Source organism: Gymnoscopelus braueri (genome assembly GCF_963280865.1).
Source record: "Gymnoscopelus braueri genome assembly, chromosome: 22".
NCBI lineage: Eukaryota > Metazoa > Chordata > Actinopteri > Myctophiformes > Myctophidae > Gymnoscopelus > Gymnoscopelus braueri.
Genome location: NC_137624.1, coordinates 25,483,354 through 25,509,842, shown reverse-complemented (window position 1 = coordinate 25,509,842; position 26,489 = coordinate 25,483,354). Strand labels below are relative to the sequence as shown.

General features: G+C 41.7%; 2 protein-coding genes across 3 annotated transcripts in view; both read right to left on the bottom strand.

The window, feature by feature from the left end:
- The window catches only part of rgs3a (regulator of G protein signaling 3a), a 245,639-nt gene extending 220,153 nt beyond the window's left edge, over window positions 1-25,486 (bottom strand). Inside the window, exons 1-6 of one of the 2 annotated variants that reach the window (XM_080420006.1) lie at window positions 25,478-25,486; window positions 20,986-21,044; window positions 20,121-20,215; window positions 19,119-19,187; window positions 17,329-17,389; window positions 10,251-10,341 (exon numbers count right to left, since the gene is read on the bottom strand). In XM_080420006.1, the coding sequence (XP_080276132.1) occupies window positions 10,251-10,341; window positions 17,329-17,389; window positions 19,119-19,187; window positions 20,121-20,215; window positions 20,986-21,027 (358 nt within the window). In that variant the 5' untranslated portion in view covers window positions 21,028-21,044; window positions 25,478-25,486. Of the gene's footprint in view, window positions 1-9,653; window positions 9,839-10,250; window positions 10,342-17,328; window positions 17,390-19,118; window positions 19,188-20,120; window positions 20,216-20,985; window positions 21,045-25,477 lie in introns of those variants that run through there. The other variant, XM_080420008.1, reaches the window with a different exon arrangement.
- Window positions 1,917-3,932, bottom strand: LOC308077984 (signal recognition particle receptor subunit alpha-like; the record flags this gene model as incomplete). The annotated part of the gene is made up of 1 exon (XM_080419014.1): window positions 1,917-3,932. One exon carries the CDS (start codon window positions 3,930-3,932, stop codon window positions 1,917-1,919), a length of 2,016 nt encoding a protein of 671 aa, XP_080275140.1.
- Window positions 25,487-26,489: the final 1,003 nt, after the last annotated feature.

Below are 26,489 nucleotides of genomic sequence, written 5' to 3'. Positions count from 1 at the left end.
TTACATAAGTCAATGTTTCCCAAACTTTTCAAGCCACGCCGCCCCCAAATTAAACATAATATTTGAACTGGGGACACCCCCCCTTACAAGCACATGGAATTGTAGGCATTACATTTAGTTTGACTCGGTTCCACAGAAAAATTATGTGAAAATAGCCGAGCTTGTAGATTTTCACAATGTTTGCCTCTTACTTACGTAGTATTTGACAATTTGGCCAATTTGGTATTAAAAAGGATTTGGTATCCTTAAATTGTAACTTTAGACATATGCAGATAGTGTATGTTGTTGGTTTGTTTACTGTTGAGTGAGAAAACAATGTTGCACATAAAGCTAATCATCTGGGGACCCCCAAAATAATACACACACACACACACACACACACACACACACACACACACACACACACACACACACACACACACACACACACACACACACACACACACACACACACACACAATCGTATCACAATTTATTTTTCACGTTGATTTTTAGGATTATTATCATTATAAAATAATAATCCTAAAAATCTATGTGAAAAATAAATTGTGATACTGCCTCAAAATTGTGATATATTTTTGCCATATTGCCATATTGCTAACTCACAGTGAATAGTTATATCAGCATGCCCTATATGGGAAATTGGGCGGCCCGAATGTCTAGTTCTTTTACAATTGCCATCATCTTGATTTTCTACACTTCGATTATCACATGAAATTATTCCAAACAAAAATTCACACACACACACTTCCTTCCCAAGTTATTCATCTGAATGTCAACTATCGCCCACCCATCCAATGCTATATACTTTTTATTATTAAGTTAGAGTGTCCTACTAATGTGTGAGGGGGCCATGAATTTTCCATAACTTTTTTCATTTATTTTTAATATTTTTTTTAAATGTGTCCCCGGCCCGAAAGTGAAGTATCCCTTTAAGTCTGATTTATACCTCCGTGCCAAAAATAGCAGAACTACAAGCTCAAACGTTGTACGCTTATAGTTCTGCTATTTTGATGATGCAATGCATTATGAGCTTGCTAGGCGATGTGTTGTGAGCTTGTATAATTGTTGGCTATGTTCGCCACTAAACACCGTCGTACGAAAGTAGGAGGCAAGCAGTATACAAGAGGCTTTGTTTGTCTCGTTTGATTGTCTAGAGCTAATCACAAAAACCACTCAACCAATTAGCGCACTAGACCACTAGACACATTTCTTCAAACTTGAATTGTATAATGGAAGGTCATCGTGAACTGGGTGGAAACTGGCCCATATTTGGAGTCGTATGTCATACATCATCTGTGACTAACATCACAGGCTGGCCACATGAAGTCCAAGATCCACATGGAAGGTATGATGTTATTAGACATTGTCTTGTTTTTGGTTTTTTTGATTGACTGCAGTTAATCACCAACTGTTAATTTGGATTGTAAGATCAATAATATGGATCCACTGAGCTGTTAAGCTCTGAAGTAAATTTGAGATGGATGAAAGATGAATGACAGAGCTAGCCCCCGTAGCTTGGGATTTTATTCAGTAATTGTGCATAATTAATTGATGGGGAAAAAAAGATTGTGAAAACAACAAATGACAATCTGTTCAATGGAGTAATAATGGTGATAGCTTACAGTACCTGTGCAAAATATGCACAAAGTGTGAAGTTTCATTATCTCCGCCAGGCCGAAGGCAGGGGAAGATTGTTTTGTCTGTTTATGTCTGTGTGTCCTTGGCTACTCTCAAGGAACTCAATCCCTGAATCCTAGTATTCTCACCTATGAGAATAAGAACCTGCGTGACTTTGTTTGGTGCAATATGGAAGGAGGAAACCGGAAACCTGGAGAAAACTAGTAGGGCCAGAACGGATATCTTGCAGTGTTGTTTTTTATCACAAGGATGAATGAACAGAAACATGCAGCCACTCAAGCCTTCATCAGGAGATTGACGACAGAGCGAGCGTCGAGAGTGCGCAGGTCATTATAGGTCTGTCCTGTGCCCACAAATACAATAGGCTGGCCAGTGCTGTAGGTCATGGAAATGGCAGCACCAACCTTGTCATCAATGGTGTCAAACTTTGTGAGAACAATTCCGTCGATGAGGCGGGGCTCGGCAGACGCGGAGTGGTCGGCCAGAGCCTGATTAAACTTCACCAGCTGATTGACAGCCTCGTTGCCCACCAGAGCCTCCCCCACGAATAGTACCAGGTCAGGCGTGTTGACGGCAACAAGCTTAGCCAGGGCCGTCATCATGGGGGTGTTGTCCTGCATGCGCCCTGCGGTGTCCACCAGCACCACGTCGAAGGCCTGGTTACGGGCATAGGCAATGGCATCCATAGCGATTTTCGCCGGATCCTTCCCGTAGCCCTTCTCGTACAGCTGCACAACTGGCTGCCCACCATGCTGCTCGGGGGGGCGCTTAGAGTTCAGATGTCGCTGGTGAGTCCGGAGCTGCTCCACGGCCCCGGAACGGAACGTGTCACACGCCGCGATTAGAACAGTGAAATGGTTTTCAATCAGCCAGAAGGCGATCTTGGCCAGGTTGGTGGACTTGCCGACCCCGTTGACGCCACAGAAGGTTATGACATAGGGGCGTCTCTGACTGCGGGCCTCTTGGACGTCTCTCAGCATGTCCACCCTCCGCTTGGGCTGCAGAATCTGCACCAGAGAGTCGTGCAGGGCCTGCTTCACTGTTGAGGCCACGGTGGTGAATGTGCCCATGGGTTTGCCCACAAGTTTCCTGGCAACAGAGTCACAGAGCTGGGAGGCAATGTCGGCAGCTACATTCTTAGTGATGAGGTGTTCCCTCATCTTTTCCATCATTGGCTCCATGTCCTCCTGGGTGAGGCACTTGGAGCCCACCAGACCCTTCAGCATTCTAAACATGCCACCAAAACCACCCCTTTTTGGGGGGGCTTTCGTGCTTTTTTCAGTGACCACAACTCTCTCTTGCTTCGCCTCTTCTTCCTCCATCTCTTCCTCGCTGGACTCGCACTCCACGGACTGCAGCTCTCCCTTCATGGAGCTTAGCTGCATCCCCAGGTCAGTTTGTGAGTCGTGGCCCTGGCCAGCATCCTTACGGGTGTCATCTCCATTTCTGTGGCTGTAGTCCAGGTCTTTGGCGCTCTTACCAGACAACTCCCAAGCCCACCTTTGCTTTTCCTTAGGCTTCTGGTGTTTTGGGGTCTTACTGGGTTTCTCAACAGGTTTCTCAACAGGTCCCCTCTTGTGCTTGAGGATGAATTGTTCCCTATTCTTCTGAATAATCTCATCCGGGGTTAAGTTGTGATTGCCGTTCTCAACCACCTTTTGGCTGGCAGTGGAGCTCTTGACTTGTTCCTCATTGAATGGCTCAGCTGCAGGAGACTCTTTCTTGGCATTCTTCTCTTTGAATGGCTCAGCTGCAGGAGACTCTTTCTTGGCATTCTTCTTTTTTATTACACACTGGTCCTCCATGCCTTTGTCCCCACCCGTCGTCTTGATCATTGACTTAACAGTTTTTTGGGACTTGGGGGAATTTTTGAAAGTCCGCATAGAGACAGTGACTCGATCTCTGCTGCTCTCTGCCTCTTCAAGAAACTTCTTGAAGTCATTGTTGAACTCAAAGCTGTGGTTGAGAAATTTCAAGTCTCCGTTCTGCTCTAGCTCATTCTTATAGCGATCCCGGAAGCGAAGGTGAACATCATCTACTAACTTATCAACGTAGGTCAGCATCAGGATTTGCTGAAAACCCACCACAAAAACCAACTCAAATTCATTATCCAATTTGTATCTAAGACTCAAAGACTGATGGGTGAAGGAATTGTTCCCAGTGCGCTCCTGAAGGATCACAGAGCGGATCAAAGCGTTGACGGGCCCAGTGAAGGACTCCTTCACCCCAGCTCCCTGAAAAGACCACAGCACTACACCCCCCATGCTGAAGATGGTGAAGAAATCCAGCATCTTGACACAGGGCAAAAACAATACTTTTAGCAAATTACAAGTCTACCTCTCTATTTGGTTAACACCTGAAGATACCTTATATATAGACCGATCAGAGCGCTGGCATGACATCACACACAACACAACCCTTTTATGCCCATATATGGAGATCCCTAATGTCAATATGATGTCATAGACCTGACATCGGTCGGACGGGACACACTCACATGCAGGTTCGCACACTCTCCTTATATGGAGATCCATTGCCGCGTGGCGGTTCAGGAGAACCGCCGATCCAACCAACTTCCCACTAAGCACTCGACACTAGTCCAGGGTTCAATTTGTAAAAAACAACAGAGGGGGAGATTCTTAACCTCTTAAGCCATATATACTTTGTATGACATATAGCGAAAATAGACGATCTACAAGCTCACGTGTCGCAATGTGATGCTTTGTGAGCTTGTAGATCTGCTATTTTTGCTATTTTCTTAAACACTAGAGGCCCTCACACCTACATCGCACCACCGATCCGACCGATATGCCCATATATGGAGATCCCTGATGTCATGACTATATGCCCATATATGGGCGTATCCATATACGGAGATCTCTGTATCTGTCAGAACTTGTCCATGTTATGTCCAAATATGGAGATCCCTGTCATCAGTAAATACTGATAGATGGGCATGCCCATATATCAGTTACTGTATATGTATATGGAGCTGACTGATTTGTTTGCATGATGCCATGACAACTAGAGCCCGACCGATACATCGGTGGAACCGATACATCGGTCATTTTGGACCCCGATGCTGACATCGGACATCGGTCATTATTTCCACCGATGTTCCGATGTTTTTTTTTTTTTTTTTTTCATTTTTTTTTTTTTTGTCACTTAAATTTTATTAAGTTTTCAAAAACAAAACACATAAAACAAAAAGACAAACAATAGACATCACATGTTGCCAAACATCATCTTATATAATAATAAAATAAAATAGAATAGAAGGAGGGCACAGGTGCTGTTCAATGTTAATAAATGATAGTATATGAAAACTGTAATTTTTTTGTTTAAAAGGTTTTAGCTCGTTCAATTCTTACAACAATCATTCCGATGTTTTTGTCAATAATATTTTCACTGATTGTGCAATTGCTGCGCAGCTGCGGTAAAGGTGTTTATATTTATTTATGTGAAATCCACAAAGATTGCTTGTTTTTCTCAACAATCTCTCAATAATACTGAGAGAGATTAAAGTTATCTACCACTACAATGCCTTCTAGAGAGACCAAGCTCAATTAATTAATAAATGATATGAATGACTCGACGCGAGGCTCGTTAATTTATGGATCATGATGCAACGGTTAGGTATATATTTGTATGGGCAATTGGGCATAGGCTACTACAATCTTCTAAGCTACTTGTATATCGCTAAAGAAATATATATTAACGTCTGTCTGAGTGAGACGTTAATTTAACATCTCCACGCTGTTTCTGAGCGGAGGAGTGCGGCTTGGCAGACGCACGGTGAATACCAAAACTCTCGCCCCAAAACACAGTCGCCCTAAAACACAATCGCCCCGGGGAAAATCCCGCGGTATTCACAAACGTAACTTCAGTAAACTATGCCTAAACCTACCTAACCTTATTTCTAAACGTAACCACAGTAAAACTATGTTCTAACCTTATCATCAAACAAATGCAAGAACCGTCGGTCCGCGAAAAAGAATGGGGGTGAGCGTGATTTGGGGCGAGTTTCATTTACTTTCACTTTTCATCAGACGCGGACAAGATGGTCAGTCAGATGAAGCCTAGGGATTCCTCTTACAACTTTGTAAAGCATTACCCTTACTTTGGGCCGTTCATTTTGCTCTCAGCAAGACTTTGTTCATAACTAAAATACAAGGACACAATTTTGTTGTGCTCAAAGCCTCAAGCCTGTGTGACTCGACGCTCAAGTTGTACAATCCCATAGTTTAGAATGGATCCTATAGTCCGAAGGGACAGTTGTGGGTTTTATTGGTTGTTGTTGGTTGTCAGGGCGATTTCACAACCAATCGATGGACGGGCTCTGCATGAGCACGTCTGTTGCAGGATGCGGTGACAGCGTCATGTCAATGTAATATGAAAACTAAATCAATTGACCAAAACCAAATCCTAAATTTAGAAGTGCACTACACTCCTTTATATCATTATGTATGAAAATGTTTTGAAAATAGTAGATCTACAAGCTCACAAAGCACTGCATAGCAACATGTTGTGACTTGTAGATCTGCTATTTTCAAATAGCCAGTGGTGGAAAAAGTACTAAAATGTTTTACTTAAGTAAAAGTATCAATACTGCAATATAGAAATACTCTGTTACGAGTAAAAGTCTGAAATTCAAAATGTACTTGAGTAAAAGTATTGGCATCAAATTTTAATCAATTTCAAGTTCTCAAATGTATAAAAATCTTTTGAAAATAGCAGATCTACAAGCTTGCAGATCAGCTAATTTCAAATGGCCCTATATAGGGCTGAAGTGGTTAATGTATGTTTTGTAATAATAATAAAAATATTCAAAGTAACTAGTACCTAAAGTTTTCAAATACTTGTAGTGGAGTAAAAGTATAATATTTGCCTCTGTGATGTAGTGGAGTAGAAGTAAAAGTATTGGAAATTGGAAATACTCAAGTGAAGTACAAATACCTCAAAATTGTACTAAGTACAGTAATTTAGTAAATGTACTTAGTTACTTTCCACCACTGCAAATAGCCGAAGTTTAAAAAAGGCTGAAGACTTGTGGTTAATGCATGTTTAGTAATAATATTAATAATTAAAATCTACAAAGTGACTAGTAACTAAAGTTTTCAAATAATTGTATTCATGTTTATTTGTAATAATGTGATTGCATTTTATTTAAATGTTCTCAATCTTGTATTCTTAACTTTAATGAAAAAATTAAGTTTATACGTTTTTGAAATTTATTTTTTATTATTTTATTTTATTACAAAATATCGGTCAAAAACATCGGCAATCGGTGGTCCAGGATTCTCAAAATCGGTATCGGCATCGGACCCAAAAATCTGGCATCGGTCGGGCTCTAATGACAACACATTGAGGTAAGCCAACACACTCCATATTTAGGCGTAACTGCATTAGGAACTCCTTGTATGGTTATATGAGTCATAGTGACATGAGCATGATGACATGGTCCACCCGCCCTACCGCCTGTCCTCCCATTAGCCAATTTTGATATAGGATAGGATAAATGTACTAATTTTGACAAATTGTAACAGTTAATGTGGTTACCAACACAATTGTTTTATGTCAAATGCAATGTATTTAATTAAGTCTGACAAGAAGCAGGGATAAAACATATCCCCACCGGCCATGAAAATGAATGACCAGAGGGGGGATATCAAAAAGAGAGGCATGGATTTGACCCCCATCCCCCCAGCAAATCGAACCCTGCCAACAGCACTGACAGTAAGGATCTTTCTAATGACATGCTATATAGACTGCACATTGGGGTCTTTTAACCCCAAAAAACGGGAAAGCATCTGTGTCATTTTAGATTTTAGCTACATACGTAGCAACACTTAGGATTTAGAACAGTGGTTCTCAAAAATTTCAAATATACAAGCTCACAGCGTGTCACTTCGTGCTGCGCTGCATGCTTGTAAATCTATTTTTTAACATTTTTGAAAAATCCTGGAATAATTTTGAATAATTTTGTAACACAAATCTTCTCTTCTAGGGGTACCTGGCATAAAACATTTTCAGATGGGGGTTCGTGGCCATACATATATCAATTTGGCAGGTCATTGGCATGAAAAAGTTTGATTTAGAAGGCATCAGGTCCAATGGGTTAATAGGGCTGCTGTTTGTTTAGTCAACTGTTTGTTTAGTCAATCCCATTCTGACATACAGCTGGGTTACATAAGAGATGTACGCTGAAGTCTAGCAAAACACATAATGAGATGGAGATGAATAAAAGACTGAGGGGGGAAAAGAGAGAAACCACAAATGAGAAAGATGTGCATGTAAATGAAAGAATGGAATGAGAACGAGCGTGAAGGATAGAGGAAAGCATGAATAGACAGATAAAAAAAAGGAAGAGACAGAGAGGGAGAGGGAGACGAAGAAAGATGGATGTTGGATGTTAAGCAGAGTGTTGTTCGAATGAGTGTTTTGGTCATTCCAGTGTTGTTCATACATGATGAGACAGAGCAGTGCCAACATGGCCTACATTCTGCCAGCTGGCAATGTGCACATACACGTGCACAGGAATCCATATATATACACACACACTCCAATTCACATGCACGGACACAAGAACACAGACACACACATACACTGGCAGACACCCGTGTGCGTGCGCGTACACACACACATGCGCGCGCACGCACACACACACACACACACTCTGTGTCTCTCTCTCTCTCATGTATCAGACTAGACAGTAGTGGGCCACGGTTGCCTTTGGGAAAGACCTCGGCAAAAATCCATTAACACAGCCGAGCAGAGACGACATCAAGAAATAATCTTTCGTTTGCCTTGCTATGATCTCATGCTTAATGTGTCATCCCTGTTTAATTTTCAGCACATCAACCCAAAGCATCCTAAAAAGCATGTCCCCTGGCTAAAGTCTATCGTCTTTAGCCAACTAGCCATCTTTTGTCTCATCCCACATGCCCCAGTTATAGCCAGTACAGTTTCCGTCCAGCATTTTTCTTAACGCCAGGTTTAACCGCTTTCAGCCTGGCGTCCCTATTTTATTTATTTTTTATGTCAAAAGTACCTAAAACAGCAGCTCTACAAGCTCACAACATGTCACATTATGAGCTTGTAGTTCTTTTTCTGAAGATGTTAGTACTGTACTGTATAAAATAGGGCGTAGTGGTTAAAGTTGCACGGAAAACGTCATGAACAAGAATTGGGCTGCATTAATAGCAGTGGATGACCCATAGACAGAACCAGAGAGAGACAGAGAGACAGAAACCGAGAGAAAGTGCGTGTGTGCACGCATGTGCAAATTGAGTTAGACAGAAGGGGAAAAATTGAGTAAACAAGTATGCATCTGTATGTATGTTCTTTGCCAGGGTAAAGGTTGAAAGAATTCATCCACTAAAGGTGACAAACTGAGGTTACACTGAAGAGGTGACTTCCTTGCAAAGTCAGTTAGACAGACAGACTGAGTTACAGAAGTGACAGCACACGCATGCTCACGTGGCCTGAGAAGCCATAGAAGTATACCGGGTAGTACATTAACTACACATGAGCACCCTGACATAAAACGAATGGAGAGGTAGAGAGAGAGAGAGAGAGAGAGAGAGAGAGAGAGAGAGAGAGAGAGAGAGAGAGAGAGAGAGAGAGAGAGAGAGAGAGAGAATTACAAGAGATAGGGGGACAGAGAAAGTGAGTGAGTGAGTTTGTGTGTGTGTGAGAGAGAGAGAGAGAGAGAGAGAGAGAGAGAGAGAGAGAGAGAGAGAGAGAGAGAGAGAGAGAGAGAGAGAGAGAGAGAGAGAGAGAGAGAGAGAGAGAGAGAGAGGAAGGCATGGGATGGGATGCAAAACAGAACATAAGACTGTACAAAAGGCTGCCTTTATTATGTGGCATAATGGCAGAGACCACAGCCACCGTCCAGTCCCTGATGTAAATATTTCATGTTGCCCTGCAACAAGCAGCCCCACACAACAAAGCATCTAACTCATGCACAGTGGAGACCAGCACAAGTATAGTAATACGAAGACGGTACTCACCTAATCTAGGCTGCCTTTATGGCTGGCAATGAGTGGCATAACTCCAATAATACACACATGCTGTGCCACCACTACATCAAAGCAAAACTAAGTGGGTGAGAGAGATGGAACAGACACACTTCAGAATACACTTCCAAATGAATGAGAGTGGTATGTGTGTGTGTACTGTACGAGTGAGCACAGATCCACTCCAGCAATAAACGGCACAAGGGAGCTCTCTCTCTCTCTCTCTCTCTCAACTGTGACGCGCCAGGGTTCATCCAGACCCCTCCCTCCCTCTCGTTCTCTTTCTGTCATTTGCTCTCCCAATCCCTCTCCTTCTTAATCCCTTGCCACCCCCCACCCACCATCGCATTGCCCCACCTCCCATCCAAGAGACTACTACTAAGCCCTTAAGAGACACTGACCACGAGTCGAGCATGGCACACTTTGTGCGCGCACACACACACACACACACACTGAAACGCAGTCACACACACACACACACACACACATCTGGGTGCGCTTGCTCAAGTTCAGCTGGGGCTGCAAGGTTGTGTTCTTAAGCACGCACTCACACATACAGTACGAGTACACACTATTGTCAGTTATACTCACCAGTGGTGTGGACGTTTTCATGAGTGGGTACTTTCAGGTGCTTCTTCCTCCCCAGGTTTTCCCCTAATAGGTAGTACCAACCCTGCACCTCCTGCAATACACACAGACACGAATGCATGCACATGCGTGCACACACACACACACACACACACACACACACACACACACACACACACACACACACACACACACAGAGTCACTAGCAGCTTTGCGTGCGTACAGCACAAGTGCACACAGACTTGCAGAGCCAGACTTCTGGCTTGGGGATTCAAAGTAATGAGAAGTAAATTTAAAGTGAGTCCATGTGATTTCATAAGCAAGTCGTGCAGAAATGCATCTCTCTCTCACACACACACACACACACACACACACACACACACACACACACACACACACACACACACACACACACACACACACACACACACAAAGGAAAGGTTTAACGCATTCCTACAGCTGATGCCTCTACTCGTGAGCCAGATGGCATGTGTGTGTGTGTGTGTGTGTGTGTGTGTGTGTGTGTGTGTGTGTGTGTGTGTGTGTGTGTGTGTGTGTGTGTGTGTGTGTGTGTGTGTGTGTGTGTGTGTGTGTGTCTGTCATCATCAACATCATTATCATCTCTCTCACTCTCTCTCCTTACTTTGCACATACACAAGCATACAGTGCTGTATGTAAACATTCACACTGGCTATCCGCCGGCCAAGTTTAAAAACATCTGTGTCTCGCTCCATCTTTCCAGTGTTGTTGTTGTTGCCCGACCCCTCCTCTTTTGTGCTCCATAATGTGAGGCCATCGACTGTGACAATAATCGCCGTTTTAAAAGCTTCTTAGTGGACATATTACCGCAGGCTGTGGGACAGGGAGGGGGATGGGACGACATCTGTACTGTAAGTCAAGGGATGGCATTTGAACCAGAAGTGAACGTTGACGTACATATTTAATACAATGTGTACCAGGAGACACTGGTAAGAAAGAACCAGGGCTTGCTATAGAGGAGAGCAGAGGATGAGAGATTAAATAGAAGGGAGGAGAGAGAATGACAGAGGCAGAGAGGAGTGAGAGAGCGAGAGGAAGAAAGAGAGAGAGAGTGAGATAGAAGGCAGGAGAGAAAGAATGAGGGAGACAGAGAATAGAGAGAGAGAGAGAGAGAGAGAGAAACCGAAAGGGAGAGGTAGAGTGAAATTGGAGGACTTCAGACAGAGAGAGAATGAGAGAAATAAAAGAAACATAAAAGGATATGAACATGTTGGGAAATGAACATGTCAAATGAATGACACCACGTCACAACAACAAGTATGAAAAGCAGAATGCAAATAAAAGCTCAAAGGAGGAAATAAAAGGCTGAAAATAATGAAATAATAACAAAAATAAGATAAGCACACGACAGGGACGGGAGTGGGCGAGGATGAGTTTGCATATTGTTGCTGTCGGGTGGAAACCTTGTAAGTCCAAAACCGTTACTTTTCTATTATTTAAAAGTATTTTTGAAAATAGCCGATCTACAAGCTCACAATGCCTCGCGATGCGAGGCGTTGTGAGCTTGTAGATCGGCTATTTTCACAACTTTTGTGCAACACTCTCGTATGATGAAGTAGGGCATTCATTTATGGGGGGAAAAAAACAAGTTGAAATATGGAGACACAAGGTTTCTGCCTGACAGCAACAATATGGACTGAATGAAAAGGGGGGATGACAGGAGGCTTTGAGGGGAGAGAACTGAAGAGACATAGCTCTGTGTGACTCAAAGCCTAATCTCCCTCATTAGCAAATAAAGCCAGTTGAATATTCACTGGGGTAAAAGCTACAGGACAGACGCCATGCGCCTGTTTAACAAACAGGACGCTTTTTTTCCACACTGATCTGAATGGGGATGACAAAAATAGGTGATAATCATCTGCCTGAGACAGAGACGGAGTATTGATTAGTTTCCGTCTGTTTGCGCACGTGTGTGTGCGTGCTTGCGTTAAATATTGTACCTATTCACAGCTTTGATTTCTAACCCCTGAAAAAATCCTGAAAAGGAGATAATGTAGCCAGTATAGCCACACAGTAAAATCCTCTGTGTTAATTTAACTGAGGGTGAACAAATGGAACCAGATAGGGCCCCCCATGTGTACACTCTTGAGTTAAATTAACGCTCAGGAGTTGTATAGGGCAGGTGATGGTAAACAGAGACATAACAAATCTATTTCCATGTCTGGAGTTGGAGCACAGAAATACAGGACTTGTCAGAGTGGCTCAAATGTCACGAATATGATGACAAGGGGTGGCCTGACCTCTGGCAAAGACACACGAAAGTCTTGAAAATAGCAAAGCAAATAATTTCTTAATCCATAACCCTCTCCATCAAGAGCAAAGGTCAAAGTGTCAAAGAGTGGTTACTCTAAAGTGGCCCTGTACAGTGGTACAATCTACAGCAATGTTTCTCAAAGTGGGGTCCAGGGACCCTCAGGGTTCCTTGAGTGGGTTCCAAATGGACCCTTACAGTTCTGTAACTCTGAGTTATGCGGGTACTTGAAATTAAAGTCTCAGAACTGTTCTACAGTACAACATGAAATTCAGCAAAATAGCTCAGTAAAATCCTTAGTAGGGGTGTGCCGATATATCGTCCCGCGATATATCGCGATACGTTTTCGTGACGATATGTACCGTTTTGAATATATATATATATATATTTTACAATTATAATAATCAGGCATGCAAACAGCCCCGAGGTGAAAAGGGTGACAACATGTTGTGTTTTTCGGGTCAGGTGTCACACTATTGCCCTATTTGGATTCAAAACGGCTATTGTAGCTGAAAAGCTACAAGTTTGCATAATGCAAAAACAGAATTATTTGTTTGCATTTGATTTTTTTCTCCCCCATATATTTTCATAATAAAAAAGTGCGTATCGTATTGTATCGAAGTTGTGAGCCCAATATCGTATCGTTTCGGCACACCCCTAATCCTTAGTGTTCATTTAACACTGTGTACTACTGTATGTACACGCTGAGTTACAGACCATTAAGGTTTCATTTGATTCCTAACTGTCATTCAATTAGCAGGGGACCCCTTAGTAACCGAATGGACCCGGAAGAGGGTAAATGGGTGAATTAACACTTAATACTGTGCTGCTAACCCCATTATGTAAATGAAATGATGCATCTATAAAACAGACAGATAGAAGAATTGTTAAATGATTTAAGGCGATCCTCTGAGAGATGAATACTTTTGGGACCATTATAATGCACCTGCACTCATAATGAGCATTCATGTCTCTCCTTATTTACCTCAAACTCTTAAAAGGATCCCTGGATAATAAGCCTTATATGCCTTAATACATTATAATTGCCCTATGTAACTAAAATTTGAAATTAAAAACACCTTTAATATTGTATTTATTTTAGAAATAGTACATCTTTCACTCAATGCAGTACAGAAGTCCTGAAGTCGCTCGTTCATCCCCTGGGTCGCGGAAGTAATTCCTCTATGGAGAATAGCAATAGGTCATCTTAGAATCGTCTCATATAAGAATTGTGGTCCAAAAATAAATAAACTGTCCCCTCCCGGCGATATTGTCAGGGAGGTGGCTCTGCATCGTTTATGATAAGTCACTCATATTTCATAGAGTCTATTTCTGGCGAAAATGCAGGCCGTCGCAAGTTGATGATGTAATTTGTCCATGTGTGGTCCAGCCATATGGAATGCATGGAATGCATGTGCTAATAAAAAACAACTTAGTACTTAATACAGTATGGTTAATACAGTATGAACATCAAAGCAATATTTTAAATACTTTTTAATAGCACATGCATTCCATACATTCCATTGGGCTGGACCACACATGGACAAATGACTTGAACTTGCGACGGGAGTTGTCCCTATTGAGTGAAAGATTCATTATTTCTAAAATAAATCAAATATTTACGGTGTTTTATTTTAGTTAAGTTAGCCAGGGATCCTTTAAACAAATCGTACTCAATATCCCATCTTTATAAACTCATAAAATGTTTTTAACATACCTACGCTTTCCTCTACCCCAATGTTTGGGGATAACAGGCTCTGCAAATGCTAGGAAGAAACAGTTGGATGAATGAAAGGTGAATAATTAAACATGAAATGGAAAGAGGAACGGGCTAAGACAAGCATGCAGTTGTGAGGCTACAGCACAGCAGAGGAGAATCCAAGCAGCCTGCAGCCAGAGAATGAAAAGCTGAACTTCTGGAACCTAAGCTCATCTGTTATCACCTGGGATAGCTCTGCAAGAAAGACTGAGGGCATGTGTGTTTCTGTGGGGAGTGTTTGAGTGTGTATGTGTATGTGTATGTGTATGTGTATGTGTATGTGTATGTGTATGTGTGTGTGTGTGTGTGTGTGTGTGTGTGTGTGTGTGTGTGTGTGTGTGTGTGTGTAAACAGATTGTGAGAGCAATTGTCCTGGTCCTCACAAAAGATGGTTATGGTTAAAAACGATTTGAGGAGTTAGGCTTAGCAAAAGATTCAGGTAGGGCTTAGGCATTTAGAGTTTAGGTTTAAGGGTTGGGGGTTTGCGAGGTTTACCTGATTTCTACTTAAGTGTTGCATACCGAAAATAGCCGATCTATAAGCTCACCATGGGTCAACGCCAGGGCGACGTGTGGTGAGTTTGTAGATCGGCTATTTTCGGCTTTAAGCTAGGCTTAAAATGGCTTTAAAAGATCCAAATTGCATTCATAAAAACGCAGTCCTGAAATGTTGATGTCATCACAAGTGTAGCAATACAACCGTGTGTGTGTGTGTGCGTGCGTGCGTGCGTGCGTGCGTGCGTGCGTGCGTGCGTGCGTGCGTGCGTGCGTGCGTGCGTGCGTGTGTATCGAGTATGTTTACTTCAAGCAGGTGTGTATACGTACATGTGTGTGTTTATTTATGTGTGTTTATTCCCACTGTCAAGCTAAGACCAGAGGCCATGAATGTCTTTGTGTGAGACAACATCGTTTTTTGGTCCCTTGCAGTGCAAACACAGGCTGATAAATAGTCAAGTCAAGAACTGCCATGCTCAGTGTGTTTACATGGTGCTCTTGGTTGGGAAAAAGACAAGAAATTGTACCAGAGGAGGCCACTTATTTGTGATTATTCTTCTGCGGGTCGGCAAAAGTTGTGTGTGTGTGTGTGTGTGTGTGTGTGTGTGTGTGTGTGTGTGTGTGTGTGTGTGTGTGTGTGTGTGTGTGTGTGTGTGTGTGTGTGTGAGAGAGAGAAACAGATTGTGAGAGCAATTGTCCTGGTCCTCACAAAAGATGGTTATGGTTAAAAACGATTTTGAGGAGTAAAGGCGGTTACACACCGGCGAATATGCGAATATACGCAACATTCGGACTTGTTCCGAATAATTAAAAGACGCTTTTTTCGCTTCGCGAAACTGATGTGGAAGCTTGCATTGACTTTATAAGGTTTTTTAAAAAAAACATATTATTCGCATGAAAAAAATCGCCCCGGTGTGTAAGTACCTTTAGGCTTAGCAAAAGATTCAGGTAGGGATTAGGATTAGGCATTTAGAGGTTAGGTTTAAGGGTTGGGGGTTTGCAAGGTTTACCTGATTTCTACTTAAGAGTTGCATACCGTGCCTAAAGCCGAAAATTACCGATCTATAAGCTCACCATGGGTCAAGGCCAGGGCGATGTGTGGTGAGCTTGTAGATCGGCTATTTTCGGCTTTAGGCTAGGCTTAAATGGCTTTAAAAAAGATCCAAATTGCATTCATAAAATCGCAGTCCTGAAATGTTGATGTCATCACAAGTGTAGCAATACAACCGTGTGTGTGCGTGCGTGCGCGCGTGCGTGCGCGCGTGCGTGCGTGCGTGCGTGCGTGCGTGCGTGCGTGCGTGCGTGCGTGCGTGCGTGCGTGCGTGCGTGCGTGCGTGCGTGCGCCACACGGTTGTATTGCTACACTTGTGATGACATCAACATTTCAGGACTGCGATTTTATGAATGCAATTTGGATGTTTTTTAGGACTTCCTACACCTTATCGAGTATGTTTACTTCAAGCAGGTGTGTATATGTCCATGTGTGTGTTTATTTATGTGTGTTTATTCCCACTGTCAAGCTAAGACCAGAGGCCATGAATGTCAATGTCATGGCCTCTGGTCAAACAACATCGTTTTTTGGTCCCTTACAGTGCAAACACAGGCTGATAAATAGTCAAGTCAAGAACTGCCATGCTCAGTGTGTTGAGTATTTGTTTACATGGTGCTCTTGGTTGGGAAAAAGACAAGAAATTGTACCAGAGGTGGCCACTTATTTGTGATTATTCTTCTTGGAGCGAGAAAGGCAAAGTCGGGACGAGGTCAACTGCCCTGTCTACTAGACTAGCTTGGCTGATAATGCGTCTTCAATCTTTCTTTTCTGGCTTTCCTTCTCTCTTCACTAATTTTCTCCCTCCAAACAACTGTGCATTAGACCCGGACCGGCGAAGAGACCACACAAACACCAGTAAGTGGCCTCTGGTACACCTTTTACAGGCTGATAAATTAAATCAACATCTTGGCCCCTGCTACCTTGTAGGAATTACAGTACGAATACTAAATGGGTTCTCTCACACTTGAATTAATAACTTTCAATCTGGCATCCCTATTTGTACATGTCATTGTAGGCGAACATTTTCAAACATGTTCAAGTGTTCTTCAAATGAAATTCTTTCATACATTTTCTTTCTAAGGCCACTGAGACACACACACACACACACGCGCACACGCACACACACACACACACACACACACACACACACACACAGAGAGAGAGAGAGTATGTGTGTTGGTTAGAGAAGGGAGGGGGTGACTGAGCTAATGACCCTTTCTTTACTGAAAGAGGAATCTGAAAATAGCTGATCTTATCTGAAGGGAGAAGGGCCAGGGGGAAACTATTTCCTTAGATAGCTTATGTCATATCATATATCATCTGTATAATGCCCTGTCAACATTTGTTAGTGTTCAACTGAAGTCAGCAACAATAGTCATCTAGAATTGCATTGGTCTTACGGGAAAACCAGAAGATGTCATGGATTTATCCTGCCTGCAGTGATAAATCCATGTTGAAATGTAGGCCTACAGTAGATTCAAACTTACCTTGTCTGGTTCCATCAGGGAATGTACACCGAAGCTCATACAACCCAGTAGCTCACTTTTCCTATTCAGATAAGACAGATAAATGGATAATTAGAGTGAGAGAAAGAGAGATCTTTGTTTCATATTTTCCTGTAATGTAGAGTAGACGATATTTTTTTACGCCTTTTTATCAAAATGTTGTCATTACGCCAATTAAACCTCCCCACTGCTATTGTATCTTTACCCCTATAACACCCAAGCACCAATGTGGCAGGTTTTAAAAGACAGAATTATATAGCAAATCAGAGTATCTTGGGTGGAGATGGTATCCTGCTCCTTCTAATGGTCCTTAAATGGTAAATGGTGCATTTATATAGCGCTTTTATCCAAAGAGCTTTATATAGATTGCGCATTATTACATTCACCCATACATTCATACACTGATGGTGGAGGAAACCATGCAAGGCACCAACGTGCTCATCGGGAGCAATTAGGGGTTCAGCGTTTTGCTCAAGGACACTTCGGCACTAACTCTGGGGGAGCCCGGGATCGAACTGGGAACATCGTGGTTTCCATCCGGCCGCTCTACCGGCCACTCTACCCCTGAGCCACTGCCGCCCCATCAAAACCGGGAAAACATCTGTGTCATTTTAGATTTGAACCACTTTAAACATTATTATATATTTTTATTCAAATATATATTATTTATTCAAAAATAGCAGATATACAAGCTCATAGTTCGTCACCTCGAGACACGTATGAGCTTGCAGATCTGCTATTTCTGAAAAATCGTGAAAATTAGTGCAAATCTTTGAATATATATATTTTTTTTTAAAGCGAACATTTAACTAAAATCTTTGCTTCTAGGGGACCCTGGAACAAAATATTTTGAGATGGGGGTCCGCGGACATGAAAAAGTTTGACCACCACTGATATAACAACATATTTTTTTAGAAGGCATTTGTAGAATCGGCCTCAGGTCTTGAATGGGTTAAATTCGTCACCATGTGCTGTGACCTGGTGACTCTCTGCATATATACAGTATAGTTGATGTCGGGCTGAAACCTCATGTCCAAAACCGTTACTTTTCTTAGATCCAATGTAGTTATTATTTAGTCACAAGCTCTTATTAATACTTTTCATTGGTTAAATATTTATGAAACCCACAGACATGGCATCCCTATTTTTGCAATGTCATTATAGGCGAGGATTATTTTTTTATTCACATCGTTCCCATGTGGATCCCAAGATCAACATGATCAGATGTTTATTTTTTTATGTTAAACACCCAACGTTTTACCATGGCTAGTGGAATATTCAGCAGACAGTGGTGCTTTCACCCCCAGCTCCACTCAATACAATCTGATGTAGGTTATGTGATGTTCAGAGGTTCAGCCGACCATATGTCCTCCGTCCCCAACCATGACCCTGTTCTGCAGCACAACTCTACAGAGGCAGGGAGGCGAGAGTAACTCCATCCAGACACATCACACACACAACACAAGTATATACTCATGTGCAGAAACGCGCACACTCTCACATACATGCACGTACACACCTAAAGCTGCCCACTAGAGCAGCAAAATGTCATTTTATAATTGATGCTGCTGCTGCCGCCCTGTGATTGTGTGTGTGTGTGTGTGTGTGTGTGTGTGTGTGTGTGTGTGTGTGTGTGTGTGTGTGTGTGTGTGTGTGTGTGTGTGTGTGTGTGTGTGTGTGTGCATGTGGCTATCAATATAATACATACCTACAAATCATTCAAAAGTCAAAAACAACAGAAATGTGCAATATGACTATTCTCACCCAGGTACCTGGTTTTGGTGTCCGAGTTCCACATGGTGAAGAGCAGTCGTTTATGAAGGTCCTTGGCACCGACAACACTGAGAAATAAAGTAAACAAAGCTCAAACTACAATTCTGCATCGATAAAAAATTACCATAACCGTAACAAATCCATAAATCTGAAATAAACAGAGGGGGTCACAAGGGGGGGTCCTTGAAATAAAAGAAACATTGAATGTGAGGTAATGTGGTTAAATGGTTGCGGGGGGTTGTGTGTGGACTGAGCCGTACATAAATGGGTTTAGGGCATGAAGGTTAGAGTCGGAGCAGCAGACTGGCACACTGTGAGTCATGCTGGCCATATCAACCACTGGAGGCTAGGAAAGCACTGGAGTGAGACAGATAACAATAAAAAAAAGGCCCAGAGTCATGCGCGTGCACACACACACACACACACACACACACACACACACACACACACACACACAGAAATTCACAAATACTTTTTAACCCATTCAATCCGGGAACGCATCTCTGTCATTTTAGATTTCTTTGGCTATTAAAAAATAGCAGATATACAAGCTCATAGCGCAGGCACTGAGTGCTGCGCTATGAGCTTGTAGATCTGCTATTTTTAAAAAATAATGAAAATTTGTGCAAATCTTTGAATATATATTTTTTTACATTTGTAAAATATTTCGTTCCAGGGACCCCCAGAAGTAAAGATGTGAGTTACAAATGTTCGCTTAGAAATATATATATTCAAAAATGTGCACACATTTTTAAGATTCTTTAAAAGAAATAGCAGATCTACAAGCTCATAGCACGGCACTCGGTGCCGTGCTATGAGCTTGTATATCTGCTATTTATGAATAGCCAAAGAAATCTAGAATGACAGAGATGCGTTCTCGGATTGAATGGGTTAAAAAACCTGTGTATACAACTGTGTACAATGCTTGCACAATAATGTAAGGCTATTTTAGAGAGGCACAACATTCACATGATGGTAGTAGAACTGTTTTGAATGCTTACAAATAAAAGCTCTGTAAGAAGATAGGGTTCCTACAATGGGGAACCATCTGGGTCTTCTGTCTGTCTTTAGGGTCACTGTCTGGGACCATACCGACCTGGATAACACAGAGAGACACAGTATAACCCTAGAATTGGCTGATATTCCTTACATGTATTCCCAATACAGAACACTTACTGTACAGTACGTAGTATTGCTTGTGTAGCCAGACAATTAGAGATCTCCGCCTACTGATATGTCTGGTGACATCTAAGTTCAATGTATGGGTGACAACGGGCGCTAAAACCTACGCCCACCGCTTTGAAAACCAATCCTGACACCGTCCCAATATGAAGGACTGCCCTTAAAGGAGTAGTTCACCCATTGTTTTGTTTTTGTCACATTCCTAACTCAAAGAGTCTCCTACTGACCGATGACCCGGTCATCAAATTATTGGCTCAGGAATGCAACAAAAACAAACAAATCCATGAATTGAAGGCTTCATGGGGTGGGTAATTGATAGAAAATAAGTAATTTTTTGGGTGAAAGTCCCTCAAGCGTTGGATCTGTGATGCTGTGGTATGATCATACCAAATTACAATGCCGCAGAGCTGAATCCCTACATTGACTTGCATTGAGTGTTCTATGGCTGTATATGGAATACATGCATATATACTATATCAGCCATCCTAAGAGATATAATGTACACAGACAAACACATAGAGGGCAAATCAAATGGGTGGGGGGACAGAATCCCAAATCTATCATCCTCGGCTCATGTAAATTCAATTACACTAAATGTAATATATTACTATACTATAATTACTATACTAAATGTTATATATTACTATACTATAATTACTATACTAAATGTTTACAGTTACATACCTTAACATAAGAGTCACATGTCCCCGCATCATCTCCGAGCATGTCCTTAGCCTCCAAAACTGTAGACAAGGTATTATATAATTAGACATTTATATTATTAATTATTACTAATTATTTCTTGACCTGAATGGTTCTTACATAGCTACAGTATGGTCTGTAACTGACCTAACACCTTGCAACAGGGTCATGTAACTAAGAGGCATCTGTTTGTCTCTGCGTGTTGAGGGTGCACACTCGGCAAGTGCCGATGTTTAGACAAAAAACCTGCACTCAGCTTCCTCCTCTATAACTAATAATATGATTGAGAAAAACCATTACCAAACAACAGCAGCTCCTTTAAAGAGCCTGTAATCCAATTTATTTGATCCTGCAAAGGACAATGTGCCTAAACAAACTTTAATCTAGCCATACTCTGCCTCAATCTCTCAAGAAGACACTTCCTGGTTTGACTATACAAAAACAGATAAGCAGGTTGGCTATTTATAAGAAATATTGGGGGTGAAGCCAGAGATAGAGCTGAAATAATAATAATAATAAAAATAAACATGATTTACAGTTTGTATATAGCACCTTTAATAACAATGTTACAAAGTGCTTGTACCAAAAAACTAAACAAAATACATTAATAAAACAAAAATGCAATTATACAACCAAAAAGGATGATATCAAAATAATAAGAACAAGGCAAATAAACAATAACACACATGGAAGATACAGACAATAAGTTTGAAATTAAAAGCTACAACCATAAAAGGCCCTTTTTGGTATATTAAAAAAGGTCTGTAAACATGACCTGACAGCAGACAGAGTCAGTCATGTAATAATGACACATGAATCATCAGTTACTAGCCTACCAGCATAAACATGAGCCTACTACAGCCTACGCCCTGATTCCAAATGGATTCATGGGATATTTTTTATTTGGGTCTAAGAGGCCTATGTAGGGCAGGCAATGAAATCATGCGATATCATGTGTCGCCTTAACTTGCCTCGTAACTGAAGCGCGCGCACACACGCACGCGCGCACACACACACACACACACACACACACACACATACACACACACACACACACACACACACACACACGTCATTCACTGGACGGAGTTTTGAGCATTAGGCTTAGGCCTATAGTTATCTATCCTAAACTAATTGTTATAAAATCCTTTATCAAGACAACCAAATGTTCCTACTTTATAAAATATGCAATGCGTCACTGGGGGGTCTTGGCCCAACCTGTTTAGTGGCGTACAGCGTAAAACTTAAATAGAATCAAATACAAAACGAACATTAGCCTACTGGCTGAATAGTTTACTACATAAATATAGGCTACTTCATGGAAACAAAAAACCCACCTCTTGACGCTGATAATCACTGGTTAAATCACTGTTCTCAAGTTGCATTCACTTCACAGTCACACAGGTGAAGGTATTTTGAAAAGTGGCGCGAGACTGGCTGTCAGGGAGTTACCTGGTCCTCAGACCATTGCCAGTAGCCTTTCCTCCGAGGTGGAAAGACTGGTGATGCGAGGTTACCAGTAGCCTACTCACTGATGTGTAGAATATTGCTCTGCGTAGAGTAGCTCCGCCGGATGAAGTAGTCCTTTTTTGTTTACCAAAGTGTCTATTTTATTTGTAATTTGAATATCTGTCGTATGTATTGTATTGTATTGTATGAATAGTTTAGAATGTTGTCCATCTTTCAACCATGCAATTGTCACGTTCTGTCTCTCCACCTGTCTGTTACTCTCTTTGATTGTCTCTGCCTGCTTTCTGTCTTTCTGCTCTGGCCACTCCCACATTGCATTCCAGATTCCACCTTGCCTCTAGGTGGAAAGACTGGTGATGCGACATGCGAGGTTACACACCTGTCTCCACTCCTCATCAGCCCTACTGCTCACCTGTGGCCACTTCAGCAATCAGCTTGTAGTTGTAGCCTATATTATGGACTCACTCTACATTGTATTGCTTGATACTGTGCTATGTTGTGTTCTGCGTCTGCTGTTCTACACTGCTGTCCTGCCCTTCATGTGTTGAATACATGTTATTGGACTTGACCTGCCTGCCTAGTGCCCACACTTGTCTGCTTCTGGGTCCACACCCGACTCACAACATGACAGCAAAGGTTTCAAACACTGTTTCGCAAACATTCCCAAACACTGGGTCAGGACCCATTTGTTGGTTGCAGTCAGACCCATTTTGATGGGGCATGAGTAAATATCCAATTTCTTCCTACATTTTAAACATAAAAAATATATATATATATAATTTATAATGTGTTTTTTCCCCTAGAGACACAACATTCATATTTCGGGTCTCAGCTGAAAAAGTTTGGGAACCACTGCACGTGGTTCTCAAAGTGGGGTCCGGGATCCCCAGTGGTCCTTTGGGGGGTTTCAGGGGGTCCCCAGCAAAATGTTAGTTAAAAAATGTAGCATCAGAATTTTTAACCACTAACTCATAACGTCAGCTATTTTGAAAATCTGATCTACAAGCTCACAACGCGTCACATCACGATGCTATTTTTAAAATAATCTGATAAAACAGATATGAGAAATTTGGAATATTTTTTAAACAAATTGTCAAAATTATTGCATGGGGTCCCTGGCACAAAATATTTTCAGATAGGGGTTTTGTTTTCTTTATTTCTGTACAGCACAAGAACCCTGGCCTACATTCACCTGCTTGCCTAATGTAGGCTATATAATCAGTAGTAGATGCCACCACACAGACATAAGATTCCAACAAGAGCAGGTTAAAACTAGAAAAAGGAGTTCTTGAAGAAACTGTAAAAATGTTTAGTAGAAATAGCATTTGAGAGGAATGTACCTTCAAATATATAGACAGAATTAAAAGAATGTGTTTAAATTAATTCACTTTAAAAACATGAAAAGTTGAAGAGAGAAGAAAACAATGAAAGAGTGAAAGTAGCATGGCAGCCGATCAGATTAGGTGTTGGTAGGCGGTTGCTTTCGTTTATCAGGTGGTTGTAGGGCAAAACAAGTGATTGCTAGGCTGTAGCACTGCGCTCCTCCTCATGCCATAGCTCTATCCTCACTTGAACCGTAATTTCAAGTCGGTCCGCGATTTTGACAGTCATGGCAGATCTCTTATTCTTGGAGTGAGGAGCACGGATTAGGAGGCATCTCTGAGGAGCTGTAAGCGAGGATACACGAGTACATCCTTTCCAGCAAGTCTTTCCAAACTGAAATAAGCCCCATGAAAGCACCATAAAAATTGCTACTGTGTCTTATGGTATCCCCAAGTAGCTGATTTGGACTGTGACAGACGGGTAGTTTTAAGGATATAAAGTCTGAGAAGATTCAACCTGAGGAGGATTACAGTATGTGCTGAAATTCCATTTTCAACTTGAGTGGTGAACTTTTAGCCAAATGTATTCTACTTGTACCTTGCATCTATGTTTGTTTGCTGTGTCATCCATTCGTCAGTTTGCCTCCGTGGAAGTTTTGAAAAGGGTATAAAACGGTTTGAGTCTCTGAAGTCTCAGGTGTGACAGTAACTATATTCTTATACAGTAAATATTATCCAGATACTGTAAACAGTGTAGGAAGGGAGAATGTGAGGAAACTGAGTTTTCTTGTTAGCTCATACTGCAGTGTACAGTATTAGGCTATATAACATTGTAACGTCATGTTTGTCCTATTGATGGCAACATGCCACACTACTCTGCAAAGTGTTCAGTGTCCAAAGATGTGTGTCCTATAGCCAGTATACTCTGGTTGCACCGTAATGACAGTAATGACAGTAATGACAGTTCTTTGTCATATCCCTTCCCTCATATCCCTTCCCCCCCATTGTCCCATGTCGCTTCAAACACACACAACCCCAAAACATTATCCTCACATGCCCCAGACAGACAGAAAGATGGCAAGAGGTATGGCATGCCACCTGGTGCCCGGTGCCCCTATCTAGATTACACATTAAATCAAAACATTACCATAGTAACACACATTTTGGAAGGTAATAGTGTTTTAAAACCATTCCAGAGAAATATTTGCATGTGGATTTATAAAAAAAGACTGACATGTTTTCATTTACACACAAAAGAGGTTTGTGTGGCTTTCACTTTATGGGTCTTTTCTCTTTCAAGATTGTTTCAGAGGAAGAGGCATCATTTGTGGTATTGCCTGTTGTCTGTCTGTCTGTCTGTTTGTTTGTTTGCCTGCCTGTATACTTTTTACTTTCATTAATCATCTGTATGCTTTAACATTTTAACCACTTTCAACCTGGCATCCATATTTTGGGCCTGTCATTATAGGTGAAAGATTTCCAAACATTTACAAAAATGTGTCGCATGACAAAGTATAGGCCTTAAGTGGTTAAGTGCCCCCTTCTTACAAAGACTCTAGAGGTTTGCAGACGAAGGAGAATTATGGTATGAAGCTAATCAGACTTGTCTAACATACACTGCCAGAGCTTCTAAAATGAATGGCTAGCTTTCGTTCTTATCTGATTATTCATTGCATACTCACCACTAACAACAAGCAATCCATCCCCTGGAACAACTGAGAGCTTCAGCTGTCCTATGGGAAAACAGAGAGAAGGAAAGCAGGACAATTATGATAGGGCTCTGTGTACCATGGTTCATTATAATAGAAGACTTCATGGAATCCAAGTTAACCAGTTAACCCCAGGCCCTATACACTTTGTTGACAGGGGTCCCCCAGGGGTCTACCTTGGCACACTTCTCCGACAAAAATAGCCTATCTACATGCTGTGAGCTTGTAGATCTGCTATTTCCGTCTATTGTGACACAGCCAGAATAGGGATGTTAAGGATCAAGTGGTTAATTAATTTTAACAGCCATTTGACTTCATTCACTTTCTCTTTTAGCTTACAAGACAAGAAAATACTGTTATCAGCTAACACAGGAAATGTGCTTGTTCTAATGTGTCTGTATGTTTGTGTTTGTGTCTGTGTATGTCTCTCTCACACACATACAGAAGCACAGGCTGCTCTACACACCAAGGCTTTACACACCAAGGGTGATTTATCTGTGCCATTTATTTGCAGCACATCAGTAATACTTTTCAAACTTGCATCCACTCATATACTTGAATATCAATGTATTAGTACTGAGTACTGGCAATCAAAGACCTGCAGGACACAAGTAATGTCACTTCTACATACTTAATCAATAATCTGACAAAATAAAGACCAAGTGATCACTCTTCAGCCAATTTTATGACATTTCTGGTGTGTACCAGCTTCAAGACTGGTGCCTCAAAGTCACAAACCAGCAGCCAGTAGGCCCACTTTTACTTGGGCATATTTGTTTGTAGGCAGGTGTGATGCGAGTGTGTGTTACATGTGTTCATCTGTCTGTATTTGCATACATGTGTGAGTGGGTGACTATTTTTCCTAGTTGAACTTTCCCTATGTCTCCTGGTCTCTGTAATTTCACTGCTGTTCTTGCTTTCTCCTTCTCTCCCGCTCTGCTAGAGCGCCCCGGCTGCACTGTTGACATGGGCACTGTTAACACTG